The 26817-nt window shown below is 40.1% G+C and overlaps 1 protein-coding gene across 1 annotated transcript in view; it reads right to left on the bottom strand.

Annotated features, from left to right (window-relative positions):
* Positions 1-1139: 1139 nt before the first annotated feature.
* Positions 1140-26817, bottom strand: part of Uch-L5 (ubiquitin carboxy-terminal hydrolase L5) — a 225393-nt gene continuing 199715 nt past the window's right edge. Inside the window, exons 6-7 of the mRNA XM_068355135.1 lie at positions 15399-15498; positions 1140-1654 (exon numbers count right to left, since the gene is read on the bottom strand). Of these exons, the coding sequence (XP_068211236.1) occupies positions 1400-1654; positions 15399-15498 (355 nt within the window). The 3' untranslated portion in view covers positions 1140-1399. The remainder of the gene's footprint in view (positions 1655-15398; positions 15499-26817) is intronic.

Genomic DNA, 26817 nt, shown 5'->3' with positions numbered 1-26817 from the left:
CAAGCCATGGACTTGCTTTTTCCCAGTTCAAGGGGAAGAAGCACAGTCTTCGGCGATAAGATACCAGAAGCAAAACTCATCTGCTTCCCATCAACTAGCCTTGTTCAAGTTGATGGTTGACAAAACGAATGCTACATCGTAAGGAGCGCAGCTCACGAGATACCACATGAAGCGCAGGATAATGAACAGGGCGGCCGAAGCCATCTGCCTTGTGATCTATGTTGCTGCTATCTGTAGAAAATTAAATAAAAGTTGTAATCAAATACAATTCATGCTCCGCTGCAAAACATGAGCTATTCGGGGAATAAGTCATCTTCCTTGTAAGATAATTCCTCGAAAGGGAGCTGAACTGTTATAAACTTCAACTCAAGTAATGAAACAAACACACAAGTGTTGAGAACCTGCCAACCATCAACGTAGGGGAGGGCGGCAAGGTAAGGGAGTAGTATCAACACAATGTCAACTCCCTTACGACGGAGGCCGCCAGCTACGCTGTCAACAGAAATTAAAGTTGCAAGTATCTCACAACATAAAAGAATATTCCCACTTACACATATATATGTATAAGATAAATGAAAACACACACAAGAGAAAAAAAATGACAAAACAATCAAGGCAATTCTTTGAGGGAATGAACAGCAGCATGTCCGTTCTCTACCGAGCCAAAAAGTAAAGTGGTTACTCAGCTGAGAGGTGTGAGTGAGCAGTGTAGCCAGCCTACCCCAAACCCCACCCGCTAACTAGCGGATGGGGTAGTTATCCCTCAATAAAATTATCATAGCTCCGGCGTCAATGACCTCAGATGTCAGGATGCCTGAAAACTTTAAATCAATCAATCAATCAATCAATCGTCTTTCAGCTACGCCGAAAGTATACCCCTATAAATAGCAGAGGGTTTGTATCTATGCCAGAACATACATACATACATACATACATATATATGTATATATATATAATATAAATATATATATATATATATATATATATATATATATATATATATATATATATATATATATATATATATATATATATATATATATATATATATATATATATTATAAGAAACCACTATGTATGGCAATTATAGACCATGAGAAACTTTACTGTGAAACAACAGGCAGGTATAGGAAAAAAAGTCACATAACTAAACTTTAATTTATAAAAACTACAGAATCCAATTACTAATGTTATTCTTTATACCTGAAGTGAGAGAAAATCTATTTCTTCCTACAGAAATTTTTATAAAAAAAAGCTAAATACTTTATTTCCAAAAATTCAATGCATAAATATTTTTGGTTAAAAAAATGTAACACTAAAGTGATTTGAACCTGGTCTTTACATGAACGCACAGGACAGAAACAATCCGGAATTAACATGTGTTCTGAAGTCTAGCATGTCAAGCACTCGTCTTCTCCTTTGACTTCGCTTTCTCAAGTCTTTCTCTGGCCTTTTCTTTAGCTGCATGATAGATTGGTAAAAGTTTACCTTCTTCAGCCAATATTTTCATCATGTTGACAATTAGCGGTAGATAATTGTGCTTACGTCTAATATTTTCCACCTGCCACCTTGACCTTTTTGTTTCTTCACTTTCTAATAAGCCTCTAAGCCGTGCTAGTTCTTCCTCATGGACTGAACTATCCATTCCACCTTCCTGTAAATGAAAATCAGTGTACTGAAGCCTTGTGAATACTTTATAATCAGCTATTTTCTACAATGCAAAGTTTTATCTTGACTATGAAGACTACAAATTCTGGAATCTAATCATCAAATCTGCATTAATATAAAGATAAACTTGCTTGTGTGAAGTGAGCCTATGTATAAATAAAAGTGCCGCATTACCTTTACACTTTCTTTCAATAAAATTGTTACATAAGGAATAAGGAATACGAAGTCCTCAGTAAGAAATAAGAAACATAACTACTTGAGAAAGAACACAATAAGAACTTACTAAACTCTTGACGTATTACCTTGCCATGACTATAATGACCCCATACAGTATAATCAAGATTTACTTTACCTCTGAAACATTCTTTTGTAAGTTTTACATGTTTTATTCCTTTTTCTTTTCTTTTTAATAATAATGTATGAAGATTATTTACAATAGACTCTAGTTTAATGTGAAGATAAAAATTTGTGCCTAAGATATTCCATACATTCTATTATTGTATATCGCTGCCTAAGAGTATTCTCTAAAACGAACAAGAGAGTATCAGACAAAAAGCGAATATTATATGGCTTTTTAATATAAGATTACATGCTCTCACTCTGATAACGATCAACATGAACAATACTGTCAAGGAACTCCTTTCAAAAGTTTTATGGTAAACCAAACAATTAACTTTTGAAAAGTAAGTTGTGACATAAAAGGAATCTCAACCATGCAGATGCTGATACTCTGCAAAGTGAGTAACAAGCACTAAAACCAATAGCAAAAGTTCTCCATTGAAAAAAATAGGAGAAAATGGAAACCAATTTAAGGAAACAGTTGATATTCTGGTAAAAAAAAAAAAAAACTATTTCTATTATTGTAGTAGGAAATACAGTGCTTGAGAATTGAATGGGCACCAATTACCAAGTATACTGTAATGAAATATTTTGCTCAATTACAGTATAGACTTATCATTCTCAACCACTTTAAAATACAGACATTACATATATAACCAACTAATTCCCAGGGACAGAAACTAGTTGCAGAACATGAACGACTGATAGACTAGAACAAGAGAACAAATGGTATGCTAAAATAGGGGAACAAATAGTAGGCTAGAACAAGAAAACAATTTGTATACTGCAACAAGGGAATGACCAGCAGTCATGAACAAGGGAATGGTTGGCAGGCAAGAACTAGGGAACAATTGGCATCTAAGAACAAGGAAATGACTAGGAGGAAAGAGCAAGGGAACAACTGGCAGGTAAGAACAAGGGAATGATTAGCAGGCAAGAACAAGGGAATGATTGGCATCCAAGAACAAAGAAATGACAGGGAGGCGAGAATAAGGGAATGACTGGCAGGCAAGAACAATCCACATGGAAAATCCTAAAGTAATGGTAATAGTCTTAGAAACATATGATAATCATATAACCAAAAACTTCCTTCCCTTCTGAAGACTAAAACTCAGCAGGTAGAACAGATTCATCAAGACAAAAGATTTTTATACATATTGCCCTTAACATGATCAAAATCTACAGAAAGGACACTAAATGAATGTGAGGAGAATTTAAGTGGACTAATTGCTTTCTCTGTTAAAAGATTCCTCTGTAAACCATCATTAAAATAAAGATTCCTCTTTACATCATAAAAAAATCATCTAGTTACTGTAATGTTTTTAACTTGATATATACTAAAATAAAATATTCCAGTCTGTAAAATCAAGATACAGCATACTTTAAATCATGAAAATATTTAACAATAAGGAGTGGAGTAGCACATGCACTAAACATATACTTGAAACAAGGAATAATAATGGTGGTGGTTTATCTTAAGCATGTAATTGTGAATATTCCTAGACTATTATGACACACTGTGAAGAAGGTTACCCCAATAGTAAAATAATAAATTATCTAAAATAAGTATCATTTGAAGCATAAGGACTACAATAGAATAACTAACATGACAAATTCGTAGATAATTTGTATTTTTCCTTACTATAAAAACCTTAGCTATTTAATAGGGTTATTACTTTCGGCACAGCTGAAATGACGAGCCATTAAAATTTAACGAGGGTTTAATACCCACACCGCTAGTTAGCAGGGGTAGGGGAGGGTAGCTTGCTACCCCCCCCCCCCCCCACACACACACCTGTGCTTGAGCTCACTTTGCTTGGAGGTAGGACTTCAAGGGGGATAGGGCTGGCGGGCAAGTTTGATTAAATAGCTAAGGTTTGTATAGTTAGGAAAAATACAAATTATCAACGAATTTGTCATTTGTTCCGTAACTGGAATACAAACCACGCTATTTAATAGGGGTGACTCACCCATTAGGAAGGGTGGATGTCCCTGCCAGTCTGGCTTTTTGGCTTTGCCCGGGGGCTCGTTATTTGAGTGTGTAAGCACCCAAGAAATAAGGAGTTCCTGCACCTTGCTAGAACCTTGCTATGCAAGGACTGCGGCCTACGCAAGCTGTGTGTGAAGGTATGAAGAAGTGTGACTCATCCTAGGAAGTTGTTCTGAAGTTCTTTAGATGGAAACCTGTAGCCTAGGACTTTCCCAATACCACCTCGTCAGGGTATGGGGGACATAACAGTATTAGTCTTAATACTAGGAACACAAGGAAGCATGGTTTACCCGCAGTGGTTTGAGGTTAGCTATGCAGAGAACCCAGGATGCTGCTTTCCCCACGAGAGGGTAGGATGAAGAAAAGAATAAGAGCCAGTCAAATCTTTTCATTCACGCAGACTAAAACCGGGTAACAGTGCCCTCAACCTTCTGCTACTTGTCCAATAAGGAGCTTGAGGTATACAACCAGCTGTTGTGCAGCCACCACTGGACCGATAGAGATCGTATCGAGTTCCTGTGAGTTATGTCTTGCAGGAGAAAGATTGTGAAAGTCACCTGGAGCATTCACATCCTTTCTTGTAAAACCTGTGTCACAGAGTAATCTGCTAAGAAGGACCAGGGGCATAGTTATGCCCCTGACACTGTGAGTCGTCATGTCGAGATGATGTTTCGGCGATCCTCCTCTAGTCTCTCTCGGTGCTGACAAGAGGAGGGACCCAGGCAGGCTGTTGTTGTCTCCTTTAGGTAAAGTCTCATACAGTGAACCCTCGTTTATCGCGGTAGATAGGTTCCAGACGCGGGCGCGATAGGTGAAAATCCGCGAAGTAGTGACATCATATTTACCTATTTATTTAACATGTATTAACCTTCCCTTGTACGTAGTACTGTTAACAAACCACCCTTTTATGTACAGAACACTTAATGCATGTACTACAGCACCCTAAACTAAAACAGGCACAAATATTAAAGGTGATTTTATATCATGCATTTCCTAAACACCTAAAAAGCACGATAAAAAATGGCAACCAATGTTTTGTTTACGTTCATCTCTGATCATAATGAAGAAACAAACTCATTTAGTGTACACATATATGTATAGGTTAGTTTTTGCATCGATTATATTGATTATACAGTACTGTATGTTGATTTTTTTATAACCAATGTTTTAGTTTACGTATTTTTCTTAGGACTTCCAAATGAAATTTTTTCTTTATGACGCCGCCTGAAACGACAGCGTCATAAAGTACTGTACGCTCAGTAAACAACCACGCTCAGAACACACAAGGCATTTAACGCGCATGATGATAGTGATAAATAATGATACAGCACATACAGTATTTACAGTAAAAGCATTGACAAAATATGTTACCTTACAAATATAATTTACCGTATCTATATAAAATCATACAGTACTGTACAGCACATACAGTATTGTACGTAGCAAAGCAGGAAAACAATTTACGAGAGAGAGAGAGAGAGAGAGAGAGAGAGAGAGAGAGAGAGAGAGAGAGAGAGAGAGAGAGAGAGAGAGAGATTGTTTTACGTACATAAATGTAAATTTTAAACAAAAAAAATATGATAGGTTACAAAATGTAGACTTTTAAAACCTTCCCTTTAACTTAATGCATACAGTACGTACAGTACTAAACTATAAAACAGGCACAAATACAGTTTTAGAATGTACAGTAAGAATATTAAAGTAAAAAATAAAGATTGTTACTGTACTCACCACGAAAGAAGTTGAAGAAAAACTTGAATGATGATGGCGATGAATTTGCTGCACAGTAGAAATGATGATGATGAAGCTGATGATGTGTTCTACTGTACAGCCAGGTAGTATTTTACGTCTCTTCAGACGGAGGTGTCTTTTCCTGGGACACCTCTTCAACTTCTTCCTGGGAAACTTCTTCAATTTCTTCCGAAGGCGTACTAGCAGGAGGAACTGGCTCTTTTTTGCGAGGCTGGAAGAACATTGTGATCGGAAGTTGTTGCCGCTGCTTCTTTTTTCGATCCAAGAGCATTTTGTAGGGAGTCATGTCTTCATCGATCTTGTTGCAGAATTGCATCGAGCGAACCATATCCTCGTCCCACTCTTGCAACATTTCTTTCAACTCCTTCGCATGGTTGCAGGCCTTGGCAAGCCGTTCTAATGTTAAGCCCGATTCTTCGACATTTTCTTGGGTCTCTTCCTGGGTATCACTATCTTCTTCGCTTGCCGATTTCGTCAGGTCTTCGAAGTCTGCGTCAGTTAGGGGCTGGGAATGGCAGTCCAACAACTCGTCGACGTCTTCAGTCGTCATGTCGCCAAACCCGTCACCTCCAATTATGGCAGCCAACTGCACAGATTTGCGTATTGCAGAGTGTTGGATTTCCGACGGAGTAAATCCCTTGTCGTCGTAAACAATATCGGGCCACAACTTCTTCCAGCTCGCATTCACGGTTGCAGGTTTCATCTCTTGAAGTGCCTTCTGAATATTCTGCAGGCACGTGGCTATGGTGTACTGCCGCCAGTACGCCTTCAAGTTAAAATCTTCATCCTTATCATCTTGGGCAGCATCCACACACGCAACGAGGTCCGCCAAGGTGTTCTTCGTGTAGAGGGCCTTGAACGCCCTGATAACCCCCTGGTCCATCAGTTGAATTAATGACGTGGTGTTGGGTGGCAGGAACTCAACCTGAATGCCCTCATGCGACAGGTCAGTTGCGTGTCCACCAGCGTTATCCATAAGGAGAAGGATCTTGAATGGCAAGCCCTTCTCTAAGAGATATTTGCTGACTTGCGGGATAAAACACTGATGGAACCAGTTGGAGCTCAGCATCTTCGTGATCCATGCTTTTTGATTATGCATCCAGTACACGGGAAGGAGATTCTTATTTTCATTTTTCAAAGCGCGAGGATTTTTCGACTTATAAATAAGCCCCGGCTTTAGCAAAAATCCAGCAGCATTGCCACACATCACGAGGGTAACGCGATCCTTGAATGCTTTAAAGCCAGAGGCTTTGGCTTCCTCTTTGAACAGGAAAGTTCGCGACGGCATTCTCTTCCAAAACAAGCCGGTCTCATCCATATTAAAGACTTGTTCCGGCTTATATCCACCTTCGGCGATAATATTCTTGAACGTCTGGTTCACGTAAGTTTCAGCAGCGGCAGTGTCAGCGGAAGCAGACTCCCCATGCAGGGAAACGCTTTTCAGGGCGAAGCGTTTCTGAAACTTCGCGAACCATCCTTTGCTGGCAGAAAAACGTTTCTGAGGCTGGGAATCAGTGGATGTCCCTGGTTGAGGATCATCTGCATCATCATCATCTTCAGCATGGTTGCCGTCGTCGTCTTTAGGTTCCTTTGCAGCAAAATTCTCATATAAGCTCAAAGCCTTTGTTTGGATGGTGTTCGTATCCAACGCTATGTTCTTCTTCCGGCAGTCGGCAATCCACACAGCTAAAGCACCTTCCATGCGTACGATCGTTTTATTACGCGTTGTAACGACTCGCTTCGCTGATCTGCTAAAGGTGATTGCAGCCGTCTTTCTAATGTTCGCCTCGTCCTTCTTGATATAGCGAACAGTAGATTCGTTGATGCCAAAATGGCGGTCAGCGGCCGCGTAACTTCTACCATCTTTTAACATGTCGAGAAGCGTAACCTTCTCAGCTATCGTCATCATCCTTCGGTGGCGTTTAGGCTCACTACCAGCCTTAAGAGAAGCAGAACGCTTGGGAGCCATTACAGTAGGATTTACAGTAACAAAAAGTTCAACTTAAAAAAGTCGCACACAGCACAGATTCACAAACTTAAGAACGTCTACTCAGCGATACGCGGTAACAGAGAGTGGACGATCCAGCCCCGCAAGAACCTAGATGCTGCGGGTAGGAGATGATGGCAAAACACCAATCACAGGCTAGATAACAAAACTTGAGTTCTGATTCGTCATCTATCAGCGCTTGAACCAATCACAACCCGTCTTACAGTACTATGATGCGTAGGTTACCAACTCATAGAAGATGCCCCGCGCATACCGAACGTACGTAGATTAAGTAAATACCGTAATAATAATAAATAATGATAATAATACAGTACAGTACTGTAATAATAATAATAATGATAATAATAATAACAATAATAATTTTATTAACAACAACAATAATAATAATAATAACAATAATAATAATACAGCTTTACGTACGCTATTTTACGCTTTTGTTGTAGGATGTGTGTGTGTGTGTGTCTCTCTCTCTCTCTCTCTCTCTCTCTCTCTCTCTCTCTCTCTCTCTCTCTCTCGTACGCTTATTCGAAATGTGATTTTTGCAACAAAGAATATTATTGGATGCAGTACTACGTACGTATACATACAAAAGATTCATGGAAAAGAAGCACATCCATTACATTTGTAGTACAGTAGTAGCCAACAGCAGCATTACACCATTCTAATATGGTATGACTGCATCTGATTTGCGTTTCATGTTCGATTTAATTTTACTACGTACTGTATACAGTACTGAATTATCGTATGATCACATTCTCTTTTCGTGTTTTATTTCTTTCTGTGCTGAATTATATATCATATGTAATGCAATGAACAATCAGTAAGAACAGATATTACTAATTACAGTATTAATGGAATTACAGGTAACAAAATATCGTATTTGGTTGTCTTCAGATTTCGCGGTATTTTCGAATTTTCCGGAAAATCCGCGATATGTATATGGGTTATGGAAAAACCCCGCGAAGTGGTGAATCCGCGATTGTCGAACCACGAAGTAGCGAGGGTTCACTGTACCTTACCCTGGATACAGTAACGGATGATCTGGATCGACCGTTACCTAGTTGACACTTGTGTACGATCTGTCACCTCTGGAGACTGTGTCTGGTGACATACTCAGGGACGGAACTGAACCTTGTCTTTCGCCCTTCTCAATAATGGGCAATGTCGAAAGAGAGACCATGAAGTTCCTTAACTCGTATGGCTGCTGTCCGAGTGTGTAGGAACATTGTGTTCTTAAATCAGGAGGAAATTTGTTGCCTGGTGAAGTGGAACACAAGGAGGTCCCTTTAGGGATCGGAGATTGAACTATGTTCTGAGTGGAAGGTCTCAATTCCGACTGGGGAAAGGCAATTAGTAAGTCCGTATGAGTTAGGAAAAGTCTATCGATGAAAGGGTGTCCCTTTCTTTCAGTATGAAGGTGAAGGATCAAGGTTGAGTGATCATCTTTACCTGTCGAAACTGAATAGGGTATCTTTTCCTCTTGCAAATACTTGAGGATTTTGCTATTGCTGGAATCAAGGTATCGAGAGAAGAGACACTTTCCCATGACACCCACCCCACAAGACGTGATACTAACTGGTAGACTGATGCTGAGGAACTCCTCAGGTATCTAGACAACCTCTACGCAAAGAGGTATTGGGTAGTCTTCAGGCGTACACTCATAGCAAGGCTATAGCTTGTGGTAGGTGTCGAAGTGGGTTGTCTGATATGCGGAGAGGGTTCTCTTGGAGGCTCTATCAGGAGCTGCAAAAGGTTTGGAGACCTTTCTGCAAAATATCATAGCGGAGCTAGGAGAGTCCTTGAGAGGTTGACCGATGTTCTAGCCTTGTTGAGTGCCCTTCTCCAGATAAAACAGGGACGAGACGTAAACGTTATTGTTGTACCCACCGTTGTTGCCAGAGAGCCTTGGGGTCTAGGGCTGGTGAACAATGGTAGCCTGAGGTTTAGGGGCATTGTGAACAGACACCCTAGTTGGAGGACCTCGTAAAGTCGGGACTTTGTCGGCTATATGGCGATCCAAAGTCCATTTGGTATACCTATCTGAGATGTTGTGCACAGATTGTCGGTGAGCCTGTTCTTCCAGTCTGTAATGAAGAGGGCTGAAAGTGGTACCGAACGGACTTTGGCCCATCTTAGTGTTTATACTATTAGATGGGAAGATTCTACAAGCCAGATCCTATTTGCTTGTCGATGTGAGTCTCTATGTGGTGTGTGGTGTGTCGTCCATCACATCACTGAGTGGTCTGTTAGGAACCGATGAGGTTGTTGAAGGACCGGAAAGTTGGCCTTCATCTCTTAAGAGATCCAAGTGAAGGTACCTTCGGGCTCTGTCCAGAGGGCTGAGGTCGTGTGGTGCAGCACTATGGTTCCTCCTTTCTTTCTTTTTCCGACTCCAGTCTCCTGGAATGGAAGTTGTTCTCGTTTCGAGAAGGTTTTTGTGGAGATTGGTGTTTAGAATCATTCCCAGATACACCAGTCTCCTGGGAGGGAAGTAGGGAAGATTCCTGATCACTGGATCTTGGTAAAAAGACTTCAGAAATTCCAGTGTTAATGCAAGGTTGCCACTGAGTCTGCTAAGGTCAGTCAGTCGTCCTGAGAGAGCGGAGACGGAAGCCGATCCTGAGAGACCAGGATGGGTGTAATGGAAAGACCGAAGCACAGTGCCTTGAACTGGTGTTTCTTGTTTGTCTAGACTGAATCTTCCAACCTTCCTAGATGGATGGTTTGGACCTGGGAGTTAGTGTCCTTAAGGTCCAGTGTGCAAATGAAGACCTGAGGTCTTAACCCTCGATCAAACTCCAACATGGAGTGGGCATCGACAGAAAGGGACAGCTCCTTGTTGATCCTTTTGTATGGAAGATTGTCGACGCTGGAGTCTTGACTCGTGTCGTAAAGGAACAGGAGCGATATCCAGTGTAAGGATTCTTCTCTGAGAGAGAATTTTTTTTAGAAGGAAGGCCACGCTTAGCCTTACCATGCGCCCTGATGGGATTGATGCTATTCCCTAGAATAGAATTAATCTGGCGAATGTTAATCAATGGTTAACCGTTGGGTATCGTGGATACTGTGCAGTTGGAGAGTGCTCGCAAGTAGTTCCCTGTTGGCAAGCCGTTGATGAGAGTTGTCCTACATTTACCGATCACTTTAGCGTGATGGCAAACGGCCAGTAGCGAGAAGTATGTTGTATAACTTCTGATCTAAGAACTACAGGAAGCAGTTGACTAGTAAGTTCGAGTCACGTACTGCTGGCAAATAACCGATGACCATGAATCGGTGGTCTGTGCGCCGATGGTGAGTTCGAGATCAGCCAGCTAATTATGATCCCCTCTGTTTGGTCAGAAATGAGCAAGCTGAAGATGGGCTGGTCAGAGATCAGCGAGCTGAGTTCAATGATCGAAGAAAGATGAGCTGCTCATTGGTGATCTAGTGATCGACAAGCGGATGACTGGATAATGATTAGCAATCAATGATTGGAAATGCTAGCAATTGGAGATCGTTAGTCATTAGAGGGACTAGAGGTCACAGATCAGCATTGAGCTAGCAATTGGCGATCTGGTGATCGGCGACCTAGCGACCAGTAAACTGTGAACTAGCCATCAGCAAACAGTGATCTAGAGATCAGTCTGTTGATGCTTTCCTGTTTGCTGCTGGTGGTCTGTCAAGGAAAAAAGAAACTTCAGAAGAGACAGGGACCAAGGATTCCCCGATTCGATTCCCTTGTAGGATGGAATCTTCGGGATCTTGAATCCTTCTGTGGAGCCTTATTCCTCGTTTCGCGGAGGCAAAGTTTATGTGCTTGCGGGGAGGAATGGGGCAATGGTGACCTGTCCAAAAAATTTCACTCCTTTTAACTGACAATTGCGCGAGTGTGTAGGTGAGTCTGGAGCGATGGTACACAGGATGGTGCTAGTGCTTAATATCTGCCTGGAGAACAGGCAAGCGCTGGTTCTTAGACAAGAGCTGGTGCATTGGATCTGCGAGCCTTGACTCTTTGGCAAGAGCTGGCGTATGAATCCGGGGACCGTAACTGCGCAGGAGGGCGTAAGAAAGTGAGGAAGATCGCTGGCGCGCCGTAAGGCATTGTGTAGTTTTGTGCATTCTCCCTAGAATACACCGAAGCGTGTGACTGGTTGCGCAAGAGTGGGAGCATTGGCGCGTGCGTGAGAGTACTACATGGAGATTGTTGGCACATGCGTGCGGAAGACCATCGGCACCCGCACGTTGAAGACCGTCGGAGCGCACGGAAGGCTGTATGCTTGCACTCAAGATTATTGGAGCGCGCACACGCGAAGGCCGTTGGTGCGCTCGCACGGTAGACTATTGGCGCACGTGCAAGATACCATCGGCGCCCGCGCGGGGAAGAAAGTCGGCACGCACATGCGCAATACTGTTGGTGCGCATGCGGAAGACCCTTGGTGCTCGCGCGGGGAAGAAAGTCGGCCTTGCGTGCGGAACTGTTACCACGCGCAAGGGCATTGGCGCTTTTTGGCGCTAGTGCGAGTGGAAAATCATCACCGCGCGCGAGGGAGACCATGGGCACTCGCGTGCGTAAGATCGTAAGAGCGTGTACATGATTGTTGGCGCGAGCGTGGAAGACTATCGGTGTGCGCGGGGGGAAGATTATAAGCGCGCGCGGAAGACTATCGGCGCGTGAGCGGAAAACTATTGGCGCGCGGGCGGGAGACCATCGGTACCACCGCGTGGAAGATCGTCGGCGCTTGTGCGCGTAAGAATTTCGGTGAGAGTGCGCACGGGAGACCATCGGTACCCGCGCGCGAAAGATTGTCGGCGCTTGCGCGCGTATATAAGAGTGCGGTTTCCCGCTCGCGGAAGATCGTCGGCGCTTGCGCGCTTAAGAAGATCGGCAAGCGCGCGCGAAGGTAGCGCTAGTAGGTTGGAGGGTCAGCTGGCAGGACGATCAAGAACTGGGATGTGCCCTTTAAAAAAAGGGCGAGCATACCCCGATGGGGACCGTAAGCAGGTCTGCTTTAGAATCCAGGACTGAAGTCCTTCATTGCAGCGCAAGGTTGCGCTGGTAGATCGGTAGGTCAGCTGGCAGGACGATTAGGAACTGGGATGTGCCCTTTGGAAGGGCGAGCATCCACCGATGGGACCGTAAGAGGTCCGTGTTAGAGTCAAGGATCGAAGTCCAAAGGACTACGTTGCAGCACAAGGTTGCGCTGGTAGATTGGTAGGTCACTGGAAGGTCTGCTTGATCCTTCGAGGAGGTGTCTCTATAAGAGGCCTCTCCCGCGAACGAGAGAGGTGACTACTTCGTAGAAGAGACTTGAAGACACACGTGATGACGCCCCTTAGGGCCGTTGGATCAGCAAGCTGACCTTGTCAGTAGCAATCCTCCGAAGAAGAGTCTCTATGAGTGGCCTCTCTCACGAACGAAAGAGGCGACACTTCGTAGAAGAGACTTGAAGACACTCGTGATGACGCCCCTTAGGGCCGGTGGATCAGCAAGCTAACTTTAGCAGTAGCGATCCTCCGAAGAGGAGTCTCTATGAGTGGCCTCTCTCGTTCGCGAGAGAGGTGAACACTTCGTAGAAGAGACTTGCCAAGACTGTACTCCACCCCTGAAGGAAGAGAAACTCAGCAAGGGGGGAGAGAAGTCTGGCCGAAGGGCAGCAACAGTAGTTGGAGGCGATGAATTATTAAGGTATGGGAAGTTCTCCCTCTGAAGGGAGAAAACAACCTCACATCTGGGGAGGAAACCTCCCGCGGAAGGGAAGTCGTCTAACCCATGGAGGCGAACCTCCTTTAGCATTCTAAGATGAACTGAAGTGCTGGCTATGTTGTCATGGGAGTACTTCTAAGAGAAGGAATGACTCTCATGAAGACATCCTCTGAGGGACAGCAGTGACAGCAGATTCCCCAGGCATGAACAGGACAGCTCTGCTTTGTTGGCACTCTTTAGTCGAACGAAGAAAAAAAACTGCATAGTTAACTGGGAAAATAAAATTAAATAATTATTTAACAGAAATTCCCTAGGGAGGAACTCTGAAGAGGAACCCCGAGGAGAAACATAAAATAAGAATCAAGTATGCGCCCTTCCTTCCCCAGATGACATCCACGGGAGAAGGGGGGGGGGGGGAGCGGAGTAACTAATAAAAACAGAATTATAATTATTCAAATCATCTAAGAATATTCACTAATAGTGAGAACCACTGACCCCCCGAAGGAAAGAGTTCCCCACGGAGAAAGCTGAAAAGTTGAAATACAATTAGATTTCACTTAAAATAATTGAGACAAACAAACGGAATAGCAACCTAACCCGCATACGAGAAAGGAACTTCCGCAATAGTACGTTGTTGTAGTAAAGGTGAACGACCTCGAGAAGAGAGACTGTAGTCAATCTTTAAAAGGCCACATTCCCTTCGCTCAGAATCCAAGTTTCCCCGTAGGAAAAGAGGAAAAGGCGAAGACAAAAGTTGAATGAAGAGGGTCCAGGTGATGACGATTCCTCTGCGGCGGCCGAGTTAACGGATATATGCTGACGGGAAGACCGATGGATCAGAGAGGGAGAGGTCGTTCCCCACAAAGTGGAACTGTGCTGGCCTTGCTACTACGCAATTGTCGTTGTCGTATATCACACACACAGCACAAACACTGAAATGAAAACTTACTACATTTCTATACACATATATATACATAAACATTAAGAATGTTTATATATATATATATATTTACAAGTATAAGAAAAAGTAAGTAAAAAGACAAAAATTAATGGCAGCCCAAAATAGGCGAGGAGAGAGAGGAAACAACCATTCTCGCTCCGAGCCAAAAGTATTGTGAGCTCAAGCACAGGTGTGTGTGAGGGGGGGGGGGGGGGGAGGAGAGCAAGCTATCCTCCCCTACCCCCGCTAACTAGCGGTGTGGGTAGTAAACCCTTGATAAATTTTAATGGCTCGTCATTTCAGCTGCGCCGAAAGTAACACCCCTATTAAATAGCTTGGTTTGTATTCCAGTTACGGAACAAATAAAAAATCTAACAATCAGCGCAAATGTTCATGAGTCGGGGGCTTCTTCACAAGTGTAATACGGACTGAATTTAGTTGGACTTGCCGAGATTGGTACTTCGACAGATTTGTAAAGGAACTGTTTGCAATAACTCAAACAAAATAATATTTAATTACTGTATAAGAACTGTAATAACAACTATATGGAATAAAAACACCTTTCAAGTCTGCTTTTTCCATAAATGAACTTTGGATATAACTGAATGGTGCAATTATTGCATAGGTATTTCTAAATATAAACAACAAAATCAAAACAACATGGTTTTTAAAGCCTAAAATTCACATGCCTTATATGAAAAATATACACATGCTCTATAAATTACAATGTAAATCATCCAGAGGAATATGTATAAAGCTGGACAAACTGTTTGAGTAAACTTATCCAAGTTAAAGATTTTATCTCAAGACTAATTCCATTTTGGGGATATCATCAAATAAAATTTTTATATCTAAATGCAGTTCAATCGATCTAAATGCAGTTCAATCAGTAAGTTGGAACTTAATTATGTATCTCATACATGTCAACCTTAATACTTCTCAGACTTTGTTGCCAAAGATATATGTGAAAAATACCTTCATCAATTCAACAATCTTTATTTTTCCAATGACACCTTACCTCTACTTCCTTTTGTATTCTAGCAATGTTGCGTTCAATAACCATTTTGCGATCGCTGACTATAGCCATCAAGTTAAAATGAATTTCTCCCTCACTATACCTGGAACCAAAATATAATCTGTTATGCACAATAAAATTGAGAGCATTAAAAAAGTATTACACAATTATTTTTAAATAAAATATCAAATGTCACAGCATCCAAAATTACTATGCATTTTAATCTGGCGTCATGGCCATGTATCTAATACTGTACTATTTAAAGGTAAATATATTCCTATAAATCTGCATTTTTTAGCATTCCAAAATTATGCTACAGGTATATACTTTACCCTAATATATTTTCAAACTGTATATGAACATTCTACCTACATGGTACGTACTTTACCCAAATAGATTGTCAAACTGTATAGTATATGAGCATTTTACCGTTCTTGGGATGTACAGTATTCCCTCGGCATATTGCGGCTCATGTTTCGTAGCCTTAGTGCCCTGCGGGTTTTCAAATATATACAGTATGTTTTTAATTTTGCGTATTTTCTGCTAAATCGCGCAAACCCAAGAAATACAGAAAAGTGTAAACTCGCAAAGAAACAGCGAGTTGCGTCATACCGCTTTTTGGTACTCACTTGAGATCTTACTTGTTACACGTAATTGGTTGCCAGGCGAGAGTCAACCAATGAGAGCATGGAGATTTGTATACTGGGAGCTGATTGGCCATGGAGAACAGCTCGCAATATCTCGCCATGCAACTTTCTCCCAAATGCACCTCACTTGTGTTTACGTTGTATTCAGTAACTTGTGTTCCCGAGTTTGTGAAGTTATAGTGTTTTTATTTTTGTTTCAATCCTTACGATGCTGACTAAATGCCCAACTCCTTTTAAGGCCTCTGGTAGTGATCCTAAGCAGCAAAGGAAGATTTTGACCATACAGTGATAACTCTCGATACGAAAGCTTCTGTTTACGAAATTTTCACGCTGTGAAGCTTTTTCCGACTCACATTGCAAAAAACCTTTCATAAGTAAAGAGATTGGCCAGCCAGGCCAAGAATAATATAGTCACCCATTAAAAATATCTCAGTTGAAGAAAACGGGGTGTTTATGCATACAGTAACAGAATACATGTCTCTCTATAGTAAGAATAACTATAATAATAGTACAATGCATATGGTACTGTATATTTTGTACACCATATGAACAGCATTGTACTATATGTAATGTATTATATTTAATTTAATATTGCATTATGTTCTAATAACTACCTAATTTACAAGTATTAACATTTAGGTTAGATTAAGTATATTGAATGATTCAAATATATTTGGCTGTACAGTATTTCATTGTGGTTATACTGTAGCTCTATTATAAAATTTAATGTGGTGTTTTTGTAAGGTCTGGAACAAATTAGTCGTTTTATATGTAAAACGTGACTTATAATACAAAATGCCATGAAACGAAAGCCCCTCCAGAATGAATTAATTTTGTATCTTGAGGCTTTAGTTTAGTTGAGAAGTTGAAACTTCACAATATGTTAAAAGAAGGCAGAAGTTTCGCAGCAGCTGGACACCATTACAACATTGAGTCGACCTTTCGCTACATTAAGAAAGATGAGAAGAATATCATAGTCATCAATCAAGCCAGCAGAAATATCTTCAAGAAATATCTTCAACGGGGAGAGAGAGAGAGAGAGAGAGAGAGAGAGAGAGAGAGAGAGAATGAGAGAGAGAGAATGAGAGAGAGAGAATGAGAGAGAGAGAATGAGAGAGAGAGAGAGAGAGAGAGAGAGAGAGAGAGAGAGAGAGAGAGAGAGAGAGAGAGAGAGAGAGAGAGAGAGAGAGAGAGCCTTATTTTATGTTTGGGTTCCCCAGGTATTTATCGAGCTTATTCTTAAACACATCTACGCTCACTCCTGATATGTTTCTTAGATGAGCTGGCAGCACATTAAATAGTTGCTGCATTATCGATGCTGGTGCGTAGTGGATCAATGTCCTGTGCGCCTTTCTTAGTTTTCCTAGTATATTTTTTGGCACTATTAATCTACCTCGGCTTGCTCTTTCTGATATTTTTAGCTCCATGATGTTTTCAGTAATTCCTTCTATTTGCTTCCATGCTTGTATTATCATGTAGCGTTCTCTTCTCCTTACTAGATTATATAGTTTTAAAAATTGCAGTCTTTCCCAGTAGTCAAGGTCCTTAACTCGTTATTAGGTCCCTTGTATGCATATTCCATTCCTTCTCTGTTTCCATAATTTATTGATTCAAATTTATCGGAGTTAAATACCATCCTATCTATCTCCGCCCATTCATATATTTTGTTTAGATCTCTTTGTAGTGAGTTCCTATCTTCATCACAAGTAATTTCTCTACTTATTCTTGTGTCATCGGCGAAACTTCTCACTACAGAGTTTTCAACATCACAGTCTATGTCTGAGATCATAATAACAAACAGCAGTGCAGCTAATAACGTACCTTGTGGCACGCCAGATATTACCTGAACTTCATCTGATTTCTCGTCATTTGCAACCACGATCTGTTTTCTGTTTTGCAGGAATTCTTTTACCCATTTTCCTATCTTTCCCACAATATTATGCTTTCTCATTTTTTTTCTCTAATATATTATGGTCTACCTTGTCAAAGGCTTTTGCAAAATCTAGATAGATCGCATCTGTCTTTTTTATTTATCATATTTTTGTATATGTTTTCATAGTGTGCTATCAGTTGGGTTTGTGTGCTTTTTCGGGGCACAAAATTGTGCTGACCTATATTGAACAAATTATTTTTAACCAAATGATTCATTATTTTCTTTTTTATCACCCTCTCATACACTTTCATAATATGTGATGTTAGACTAACAGGTCTATAATTGCTTGCCTCTAGTCTTGATCCACTTTTGAAGATAGGAGTTATATAAGCTAATTTATGTTTAATATATATCTCACTCTGGGGGGAGAGTGACTGCTCCCCGCACTCTAGTTTTGGGGTGTTTGAATGTGCGTGGATGTAGTACGATAGAGAGTAAAAGATGTGAAATTGGAAGTATGTTTAGGAATAGAAGGATGGATGTATTGGCCTTGTGTGAGACAAAGATAAAATGAAAGGGTGAAGTGATGTTTGGTGAAATGTCTGGTAGAGTGTCTGGGATTGAAAGGGGAAGAGCGAGAGAGGGTGTGGCTTTATTGCTGGGTGAATGGATGACAGGTAAAGTAGTGGAATGGAAGGAGATATCACCTAGGTTAATGTGGGTAAGGGTTAGGTTGGGTAGGGAATGTTGGGTGTTTGTCAGTGCGTATGGGCCAGGTAGTGAGAAAAGTGAAGAAGAGCGGAATGAGTTCTGGAATGAATTAACTAGGTGTGTAGAAGGACTGGGTAGAAGGAATTATGTAGTTGTCATGGGTGATTTAAATGCTAGAGTGGGCGCTGGAGAGGTAGAAGGTGTCATTGGGAAGTATGGCGTACCAGGTGAAAATGAGAGTGGTGAGAGCCTGGTGGATATGTGTGTTGAGCAAGAGATGGTGATAAGTAATAGCTTTTTCAAGAATAAAGATAAAAATAAGTATACATGGGTGAGAGTGGCAAATGGAAAAGTAGTAGAAAGGGCATTAATGGATTATGTGTTGATAACTAAAAGAATGTTTGGAAGATTGAAAGACGTGCACGTGTTTAGGGGTATGGCTGACGGTATGTCTGATCATTTTTTGGTGGAAGGAAAATTAGTTGTAGCAAAAGAGTGGGGGAATAGAGTAGGTGAATGTAAAAGGGAGCTAGTGAGGGTTGAAGAGCTAATAAAACCGGGGGTAAAAAGTAAATATCTGGAAAGGTTGAAAATGACATATGACGAAGTGAAAGTAAGAGAAACTGGCAATTTAGAGGAGGAGTGAAAGTTAGTAAAAGAAAATTTTGTTGGGATTGCAAGTGATGTGTGTGGCAAGAAGGTTGTTGGAGGCAGCATGAGGAAGGGCAGTGAATGGTGGAATGAAGGAGTGAAGGTAAAAGTGGAAGAGAAAAAGAGGGCTTTTGAAGAATGGCTGCAGAGTAATAGTGTAGAGAAGTATGAAAAATATAAAGAGAAAAATGTGGAAGTAAAGCGCAAGGTACGCGAGGCAAAGAGGGCAGCTGACCGGAGGTGGGGTCAGGGATTGGGTCATTCATATGAAGAGAATAAGAAGAAGTTTTGGAAAGAAGTGAAGAGAGTAAGGAAGGCTGGCTCAAGAATTGAAGAGACAGTGAAAGATGGAAATGGGAGGTTGTTAAAAGGAGAGGAGGCAAGGAAAAGATGGGCGGAATATTTTGAAAGTTTACTGAATGTTGAGGATAATAGGGAGGCGGATATAATTGCTGTTGCAGGTGTTGATGTGCCAGTGATGGGAGATGAGAATGAGAGAGAGATTACAATAGATGAAGTGAGGAGAGCACTAGATGTAACGAGAGTAGGAAAAGCGTCTGGTATGGATGGTGTGAGAGCTGAGATGTTGAAGGAAGTTGGTGTGACTGTACTTGAATGGTTGGTGAGATTGTTTAATATGTGTTTTGTGTTGTCAATGGTACCAGTAGATTGGGTTTGTGCATGTATTGTACCACTATATAAGGGTAAGGGAGATGTGCATGAGTGTTGTAATTCAAGAGGTATTAGTTTGTTAAGCGTAGTTGGAAAAGTGTATGGTAGAGTAATGATTAATAGGATCAAGGATAAAACAGAGAATGCAATCTTAGAAATACAGGGTGGTTTTAGAAGAGGTAGGGGTTGTATGAATCATATTTTTACAGTAAGGCAGATATGCGAGAAATATTTAGCAAAAGGTAAGGAGGTGTATGTTGCGTTTATGGATCTGGAGAAAGCGTATGATAGAGTTGATAGGGAAGCAATGTGGAATGTGATGAGGTTATATGGAGTTGGTGGAAAGTTGTTGCAAGCAGTGAAAAGTTTCTACAAAGGTAGTAAAGCATGTGTTAGGACAGGAAATGAAGTGAGTGATTGGTTTCCGGTGAGAGTGGGGCTGAGACAGGGATGTGCGATGTCACCGTGGTTATTTAACTTGTATGTTGATGGAGTGGTGAGAGAGGTGAATGCTCGTGTGCTTGGACGAGGATTGAAACTGGTAGACGAGAATGACCATGAATAGGAGGTAAATCAGTTGTTGTTTGCGGATGATACTGTACTGGTTGCAGACACAGAAGAGAAGCTTGGCCGATTAGTGACAGAATTTGGAAGTGTGTGAGAGAAGGAAGTTGAGAGTTAATGTGGGTAAGAGTAAGGTTATGAGATGTACGAGAAGGGAAGGTGGTGCAAGGTTGAATGTCATGTTGAATGGAGAGTTACTTGAGGAAGTGGATCAGTTTAAGTACTTGGGGTCTGTTGTTGCAGCAAATGGTGGAGTGGAAGCAGATGTACGTCAGAGAGTGAATGAAGGTTGCAAAGTGTTGGGGGCAGTTAAGGGAGTAGTAAAAAATAGAGGGTTGGGCATGAATGTAAAAAGAGTTCTATATGAGAAAGTGATTGTACCAACTGTGATGTATGGATCGGAGTTGTGGGGAATGAAAGTGACGGAGAGGCAGAAATTGAATGTGTTTGAGATGAAGTGTCTAAGGAGTATGGCTGGTGTATCTCGAGTAGATAGGGTTAGGAACGAAGTGGTGAGAGTGAGAACGGGTGTAAGAAATGAGTTTGCAGCTAGAGTGGATATGAATGTGCTGAGGTGGTTTGGCCATGTTGAGAGAATGGAAAATGGCTGTCTGCTAAAGGTGATGAATGCAAGAGTTGATGGGAGAAGTACAAGAGGAAGGCCAAGGTTTGGGTGGATGGATGGAGTGAAGAAAGCTCTGGGTGATAGGAGGATAGATGTGAGAGAGGCAAGAGAGCGTGCTAGAAATAGGAATGAATGGCGAGCGATTGTGACGCAGTTCGGGTAGGCCCTGCTGCTGCCTCCGATGCCTTAGATGACCGTGGAGGTAGCAGCAGTAGGGGATTCAGCATTATGAAGCTTCATCTGTGGTGGATAATGTGGGAGGGTGGGCTGTGGCACCCTAGCAGTACCAGCTGAACTCGGTTGAGTCCCTTGTTAGGCTGGAGGAACGTAGAGAGTACAGGTCCCCTTTTTGTTTTGTTTCATTTGTTGATGTCGGCTACCCCCCAAAATTGGGGGAAGTGCCTTGGTATATGTATGTATGTATGTATATATATCACTCATATCTACACTTTGTCTTAGCAGTATTGCAAGCGGCTTCGCGATAGTGTTTGCAGTTTTTTTAACAAAATCGCTGGAACTCCATCTGGTCCGGCTGTCGATCCATTTTTAATTTCGTTTATAGCCTTGACAATATCTGCTTCATTAATATCTATATCTGTTAGATATTCAACATTTTCTTCTCTCATTTCTGTTTCATTATTCTCATTCGCAATTCTTGGCGTGAACTCATTTTTATATTTTTCTGCTAATATGTTGCATATTTCCTTTTTTTCATTCATTAGCCATCCTTCAATTCTTAGAGGGCCTATTTATAATCTCCCTTTATTTATCTTATTTGCATAGGAGTAAAGTACTTTGGGTTTTTTTTTTTATATTTTGAAGTGTCCTTTCTTTTAAGTCCCTTTCTTCATTTTCTTTCGACTGTATAATCTTTTGTTCTGCATTTTCTATCTTACATTTTATTTCCATCATTTTCCACACATTTTTTTCTTTTGCAAGATTTTTCTTCCACTTTCTAATTTTCTGAAATAAGATCCTTCTGTCTCTTGGTATTCATGTCTTTTGTTTATTGTTTTTTTTCGGTAAATATTTTTCAACAATTTTCTCCAGTATTTTGTACAGTATGTCCGTATTTACCTGTATATTATCACTTACAAATACATTTTTACATTCTTTATTCAGTTCTTCATTTATTTCTGACCATTTTATATTCTTACTATAAAAATTATATTTTCCATATCCTTCCCAACGTTTTGTGCTTTGATTAATTCTGCGATCACTTGTTATGAAATGGACTATTAATTCTATGACATTGTGGTCTGAAATTCCCGTGTTATACACTATTATTTCTTTAACATAATTCACCTCATTTTCCTTTCTTGTTGGAATGTGGTTTATTTGTTGCATATTATGTTCTAATAGCATATCTTGAAGCTTTTCAAACTGCCTCTTATCTTCTGCGCTACTATTACTTTCTTTTTTATATGTATACATACAACCACTTTCTTCTATCCGTTCTTTCCAATCCACGAAAGGAAAGTTAAAATCTCCGGATAGGAGAATATTCCAGTCTTTATGGTTTCTACATATATCATCTATTTTTTCTATTATTGTGTCAAACTCCCTAGTATTTGGGGTCTGTAAACTACAATATTCACTAGTTTTTCAAATTCAAATTCTACCGCAATCAATTCATATTCTGTGTTGCTGTATTTTTCACAGACTTTTCCTTGATTTATGTCTCTTCCATATATTGCGGTTCTCCCTTGATTCCTATTTGTTATGTCTGATCTATAAGTTTGGAAACCCATTATCTGGTCATCACTGCCAGTCTCTTGGGAATACCATGTTTCACTTATATTTAATATATCTATTTTTTCAATTTGGGTTAGTTCTTCTAAGAACTCTATTTTCCTTTTAGAGTTACTCGTGACTAAACCCTGTGCATTCATCACTATTATGATTTGTGTTTCATCCCCATTAGGCTATTTAATATTGGTAATAATATGGATTCTCCCATGCTTCCTTCCTGTTCTGATGTGATGTTCTTTTCTTCATTTCCAGGAATTCTGCCATTAAAAAAGCCAACTTTTCTATTATATTTGCTCTTTTGCCTTCATATTTATTTTTGTGTGTATACCTGCAATTATCCCCATATCTGCACCAACCCCTGGCATTATAGATGCATTCTTTGTAGTTGGGCTCTAAATGTGCATATTTGGGTTGAAAGACCTCATATCTTGGGGCCTTTGGTGCATAGCGCGGTATATACGCGGCCTGCTTTTTTGTTTCATTTTTGCTTTCATTTTTCTTTTCAGTTTGCTGAGTTTTCTTACTTTCATTCATGATTGCAGGATGCATATATCAACATTTTTTGTTGAAACTGCATCCTTTTCCTTCTTTTAGGTTTTTGCATATTTTTGGATGGAGATCTCTGCAATCGTCTCCATATCCGTCTAAATACGCACATTTACCATATATTTCATAATTATGGCATATCTTTGGATGCTTGTAGTAGCATCTTTTGCCAAATCTGCAATTACCTCTTTTCAGCAAATTGCAGACTATATCTTTCTTTTCTTTTTTTTTTTTTTCTTGTTCTTGCTCTTCCCTAAAAGTATGTAGGTCCGGGTAGAGTCTCTTGGGTCTATTATTTGTTTCCATCTCATAATTTATTTCTTCATAAGTATGTTGTTGGATGGCATCATAAGTTATATCATTGATTTCTTCTGCATCCTTACACATATCCTGTTAATTTTCCTCTTCTTCTTCTTCTTTTTCTTCTTCTGCTTCTTCTTCTTCTTCTTCTTTATCTTCAACTATTTGCAGATTTAGTCTCGACTTAATTACATATTCTATCCAGATTAAGCATGTTGAGCAGAATACCTTTGTGTCTCTATTTTTTTATTTATTGCTGTATTTCAGCACTTGTAGGTTGTATTGAAACAGGGCAGGCATCACATTTTCTAATCAGTTGTTGAGGATTATTAATGGAATACCATATCTTACATGTATTACAGTGACCCCTCGCTACTTCGTGGTTCGACTATCGCGGATTCACCACTTCGCGGATTTTTTTCATAACGCATGTATATACATATATCGCGGATTTTCCGGAAATTTCGAATGGCATGGTAGTGAAAAGTAGCCCATGGGGGGGAGAGAGAGAGAGAGAGAGAGAGAGAGAGAGAGAGAGAGAGAGAGAGAGAGAGAGAGAGAGAGAGAGAGAGAGAGGGTGTGTTGTTTTAAATGTAATAAACAAAAAAATTTGATAGATTATAACACATTGGTGCTTATGTAATATCAACTGTATAGACGGTTTGAATAAGTTAAGAAATGGTATAAACAATACTTTGTTAGTGTATTCGTACGCTCTCAAGAGCGGCAGCTAGACGTCAGCTGATCTGATCACAGCCAAAAGTAAAACAAAAAGAAGTCAACAATACTCGATTTTTAAAACACACCCGAAATTTAAAAACAAAAGTACACGCTCTCTTAATGTGCAATTAACTATTTAAAGAGTAGCAATTTTCTAGAATAAAATGATGTTTCCCAAAAAATAGTGGTTTGCTGATGAAATCGGATGCCGTATTTTTAGCAAAGATTGAAATGGATGTAAACTCGGCATAATTTTTTCGTTTCGTATTTAATTGACACTAAGAAAACTAATTTTAGTTTCTTCATCTATATGTAAGTATTGTATAACACGAAGAGAGAGAGAGAGAGAGAGAGAGAGAGAGAGAGAGAGAGAGAGAGAGAGAGAGAGAATCAGCTGTTGTAATCGAATGTCGTGTTTTTGTTTCGTGAGAATTTCATCGCCACGACTAACAACAACATACTGTACTGAACTTTACAGTATTATACAGACAACTATAATATGATAAAATAAAATATTTGTAATAACCTATTTTATATGAAATGGGGCTATTTTTTTGTTTAAAATTTACATTTACGTACGTAAAACAATCTCTCTCTCTCTCTCTCTCTCTCTCTCTCTCGTAAATTGTTTTCCTGCTTTGCTACGTATGTATGATTTTATATAGATACGGTAAATAATATTGGTAATAATATATTTTCTAAAAACTTTTACTGAAATATCATTATTTATCACTTTCATCATGCGCGTTAAATGCCTTCGTTTGTTTATTACGATCGAAGATGGAGCGTACTTTATGACGCCGCCGTTTCAGGCGGCGACATAAATAAAAACATTTCATTTGGAAGTCCTAAGAAAAATTAAGTAAAACATTGGTAATAACAAAATCAACATACTGTATAATCAATATAATCGATGCAAAAACTAACCTATACACAGATGTGTACACTAAATGCGTTTGTTTCTTCATTATGATCAGAGATAAACGTAAACAAAACATTGGTTGCCATTTTTTATCGTGCTTTTTGGCGTTTAGGAAACGCATGATATAAAATCGCCTTTAATATTTGTGCCTGTTTTAGTTTAGGGTACTGTAGTACATGCATTAAGTGTTCTGTACATTAAAGGGTAGTTTGTTAACAGTACTACATACAAGGGAAGGTTTTAAAAGTCTGAATATACATGTTAAATAAATACGTAAATATGGTGTCACTACTTCGCGGATTTTCACCTATCGCGGTCGGGTCTGGAACATATCTATCGCGATAAACGAGGGATCACTGTACACCATTTTGTCATTCTTTTTTTCCAATGCATCAATCAGCATATTCACCATATTGGACTTCTTATAGTTCTTTGATGTAATGTGTTGATTGATGTAAACTTTCTTTACAGGTCTCTTTATCACTTGGATCTTTTCGGAACTTCTTCTATTATTTTGCTGATGTTTTCCGCAGATTTGCTCCAGTTTATTGGATCATATTGTTTCAATATGTCTGCGAATATTTTTCCGTCACACTGGTTGGAGTTACTAGTGACCTCTATTATCAGACGGTCAAGCTCATGTTTCGCCAACTCATGGAATTTACTTTTGCTAACTGCAGCAATGTCCCTCCAAGCTTTGCCTGTATTATAGAGCACCATCGTGATCAGATTTTTAGTAATTCACAAGATAACTATCCTATGCAGATGTTTTATCCCACTTTTCTGACCTCAACCTAATCACCAACTATTCACGAAAACTTGTAGCTATATTGCACTCGATAGCCTTTTGTTATCCGTGTTAAATCAGGATATTTTTAGGGTTGCACAAGTGTATTCTCTCACCGGCACACAGATACAACTCGAGAGAGAGAGAGAGAGAGAGAGAGAGAGAGAGAGAGAGAGAGAGAGAGAGAGAGAGAGAGAGAGAGAGAGAGAGAGAGAATATAGAATTAAAATTGTTTTATGATTAGCTAACATTAATAATGTTTAACCCTTTCACCCCCAAAGGACATACTGGTACGTTTCACAAAAGCCATCCCTTTACCCCCATGGACGTACCGGTACGTTTCACTAAAGCCATCCCTTTACCCCCATGGACGTACCGGTACGTCCTGGCAAAAAAATGCTATAATTTTTTTTTTCTTTTATCATATTTTTGATAATTTTTTGAGAAAATTCAGGCATTTTCCAAGAGAATGAGACCAACCTGACCTCTCTCTGACAAAAATTAAGGCTTTTAAAGCAATTTAAAAAAAATATACTGCAAAATGTGCTGGGAAAAAAATATAACCCTGGGGGTTAAGGGTTGGAAATTTCCAAATAGCCCGGGGGTAAAAGGGTTAATGTAACTGCTTATATGATTATTACTGTATGTACTG

Source organism: Palaemon carinicauda, chromosome 31 (genome assembly GCF_036898095.1).
Source record: "Palaemon carinicauda isolate YSFRI2023 chromosome 31, ASM3689809v2, whole genome shotgun sequence".
Classification (NCBI taxonomy): Eukaryota; Metazoa; Arthropoda; class Malacostraca; order Decapoda; family Palaemonidae; genus Palaemon; species Palaemon carinicauda.
Note: the sequence above shows the minus strand (reverse complement) of the source record. Positions and strands in the feature narration are given on the sequence as shown.